The sequence below is a fragment of the Gregarina niphandrodes genome (assembly GCF_000223845.1).
Source record: "Gregarina niphandrodes unplaced genomic scaffold scaffold00048, whole genome shotgun sequence".
In the NCBI taxonomy this organism is placed as follows: domain Eukaryota; phylum Apicomplexa; class Conoidasida; order Eugregarinorida; family Gregarinidae; genus Gregarina; species Gregarina niphandrodes.
The window spans coordinates 55381-58178 of NW_011646047.1; the positions used below are offsets into that span (position 1 = coordinate 55381).

The 2798-nt window shown below is 57.3% G+C and overlaps 1 protein-coding gene across 1 annotated transcript; it reads left to right on the forward strand.

The window, feature by feature from the left end:
- Positions 1–1620: 1620 nt before the first annotated feature.
- On the forward strand, positions 1621–2476 carry GNI_159900 (hypothetical protein; the record flags this gene model as incomplete). The annotated part of the gene is made up of 1 exon (XM_011136321.1): positions 1621–2476. A coding segment is annotated over one exon (856 nt), but the record flags the coding sequence as incomplete, so codon positions are not given.
- Positions 2477–2798: the final 322 nt, after the last annotated feature.

Genomic DNA, 2798 nt, shown 5'->3' on the forward strand with positions numbered 1-2798 from the left:
CGGTAGTGCGTGGGAAACGTAGCCGCATTTGTCTGACCGCCAACCGCTTCTAGAAAACTGTCGAACTCTGAAGTGCCCAAATGCGACGGGAACCGCGCACTACCCAGGTACGCCGAGTGCTCAAAGAAATGCGCTATCCCCGGCAAAGCATCCTGGAAGCTTCCGCTGTTCAGTCCCAATGCAACCTTGGCCGTCCCGAACTTTAGTCGCGGATCATGACATAACAGCAAGTCCACCACCGCTTCCTACAACCAGGGCATAGTGTAGGTAGGAGGCCTAGCTGGTGAGATAGTGTAGGTAGGTGTGGAGTACCTCGTTGTGTTTGACTTGTCTGTGTATGAAGCGTCTCGGGTCGGCCACAGCAGCGGCGGTGAGCAAAATGGAGCCGCGGAAATTCATGGCAAATGAAGAGGTAGGCAAGTGTGTGCTCCACGTGCGGTCGTTGGACCGGATCATTCTGCAAGGAGTCAACCACTTGTTGGGGGAAAGCAACGCAGCGCTCTACTCAGAGAATGCTTCCCACCGTGTTTCGCCGCGCAAGATTCTGGCACTTGACTCCCAGATCCGACGGAAACGCTTCTTCGTCAAGCTCATGAAGAATGAAGTCTCCATCAACAGCTGGACACCCTGCGAATTGTCCGCCGCACACCCAGATCTGAAGCACCTCAACCTCCCCCAGCTCCTGTTCCTCTTTACCCGGGTCGCCAGCTCCAGTAGAACTATCAGAACTGCCGCCACGGGAACCTGTAACCAGGAGCACATTTACTTCAGGTAAACACACCCTCAAAACTGACCCGGACTGTTCTACCTGACGCTTCCCCCAGAGATCTACACGGAGACCTTCCCGCCGAGCATATTCCCTACTCCCCGAGCATATTCCCATTTGCTACGGCACGGCTGGAACCTTAATCGTTTTAGGGAGTCGTTGGAGTTCAGAATGTATGAGAAAGTGTTCAGTCACTTTTGTAAAAGCTCTCACATCGAGAATTCAATTTATAGTTCTGTCGATCCGCGAGCCGTAAGATGTAGCTCCTTGACCCGAGTCCCCGAGCTAGCGGTCCCTGCCACTTCCAATCCCTGCGCAGCTTTGTGATCAACGAGTGGGTGTGTGTAGGCAGGTAAGGAAACATTGATCGCGATTGGCGTTCGGCAGAGACTGGTGGAGGAGCAACCAATATTGCTGGAGGAGCCGGCGTGCCGGTACTGGCGTTTGTCGTTGCCTTGTCGTAAGTCTCGGCGAGCATTGGCCCCGGTATCGTCGGCTACGTCGGGCACACGTTCGTCGGTGGCGAGTGGAACTGTCGGTGCAAGATCGCTCGGAGTTGGGGCGTCTTGTTCTTCCGCTGCCGTTTCGGAGGAGACGGTGCCAATGTTTTTGGAGTTCCCAGGTCTGAGTTATTCGTCTGTACAGGCGCCTTTGGACTCGTGTGTGTTTGCCTACTTTGTGGAACGCGACCTAATTTCTCCAGGTGGGATGTTACAGGTAGAGGTGTTGAAGTTCCCGCCGGGCGCGGTCAACTTTGAACATAAGGGAGCAAGCGCATTGGTACAACACTGCATCAGCGAACTGCAAGAGGTCTTGCAGAATCGCGATTCGAAACCGCTGCGTTCCGTTGCGAGCTCTAAGAGCTCCAAGAGCCAAAGTTCCGCCGTTAGCGAAATACTAGTCAACGCTAGGGCGCAACTCAAGGAACGAAAAAAGGCCGTTCCCGCCTCCGAACCTGGAGCCTCACCTGCTTCCCGCTACAAGTCTGCAAAGGAACTACGCCGCGTCTGGGAAAGCCGTGCCGGGCACAGTAATCGTAAAGCCCCCATCGCAGGCGGCGCCGGACCCGGGGCGGCACCCGTATCAGTAGCCCTCCCCCTCCCTATCGGGCCGCAGAAGGAATCCGGCAGTCTCCGCTTACCGCACCTCACCGCAAGCAATTTACACGCAAACATCAACAATCTACACGCACCTAACAACAACCTACACGCACCACCGAGTATACACTCATCGAGTGTGCACTCATCGAGTGTGCACACACCGAGTTTACATGCACCGAGTGTAACCTCCAACCTTACGGGCGCTAGTCCCGCCACTGTTAGTCCCAACCTCACCGCAGTGCCTAACCTCACCGCCGACTCACCTCTCGTCTCGCCATTCGGGTCGCCTTTCCTCCGTTCGCCCCTCGCCCGGTCGTCCACCGCCGGATCGCCCTGCAACGCGCCCCCCGCCGGTCTCCCCCCGCGCGGCCAGTCCGCCTTTCGCCTTTCGACCAGCTTCACCCTCGATGAAAAGCTCTTCAGACGACTCCAGACGCCAACCGCCGCAGGGGCGGCTGGCCAGCACTCAACGACAGCAAGCGGACAAGCTGGGACCGGACAACCTGGAAGCGGACCACCTGGGACCGGACAGGAGCCGATCAATTATCACACACGCTCGGCAGAAGCCAAGTCTTCTGGGAATAGACCTCCCGAGGCGGAAACCGAAGCGGCTGAGGAGATCCCAGCACCTTTAGCAGTGGCGACCCCAGCATCCTTGGCAGCGGAGACATCAGTACCCTTGGACGCGCCTGCGCTCATTGACAACCTTTTCAATGACCGAGTGAGCGAACGAATGAGCGAGCGAATTAGGGAGAGAGATAGCGGTTGCACGCGGCCTCCGAGCGAGGAGCACTCGGGACACTTGTCGCAGAAGTCAGTTCCGGCAAGCGTGGGTCTGCAGGAGGCCCCCCGGTCGCGGGAGGCGCAGACTGGATCGGCTTTGTGCAAGGTTGTCGGAGATTCTATTCCTCCTGTTTCCCCCGTTTCCGGAG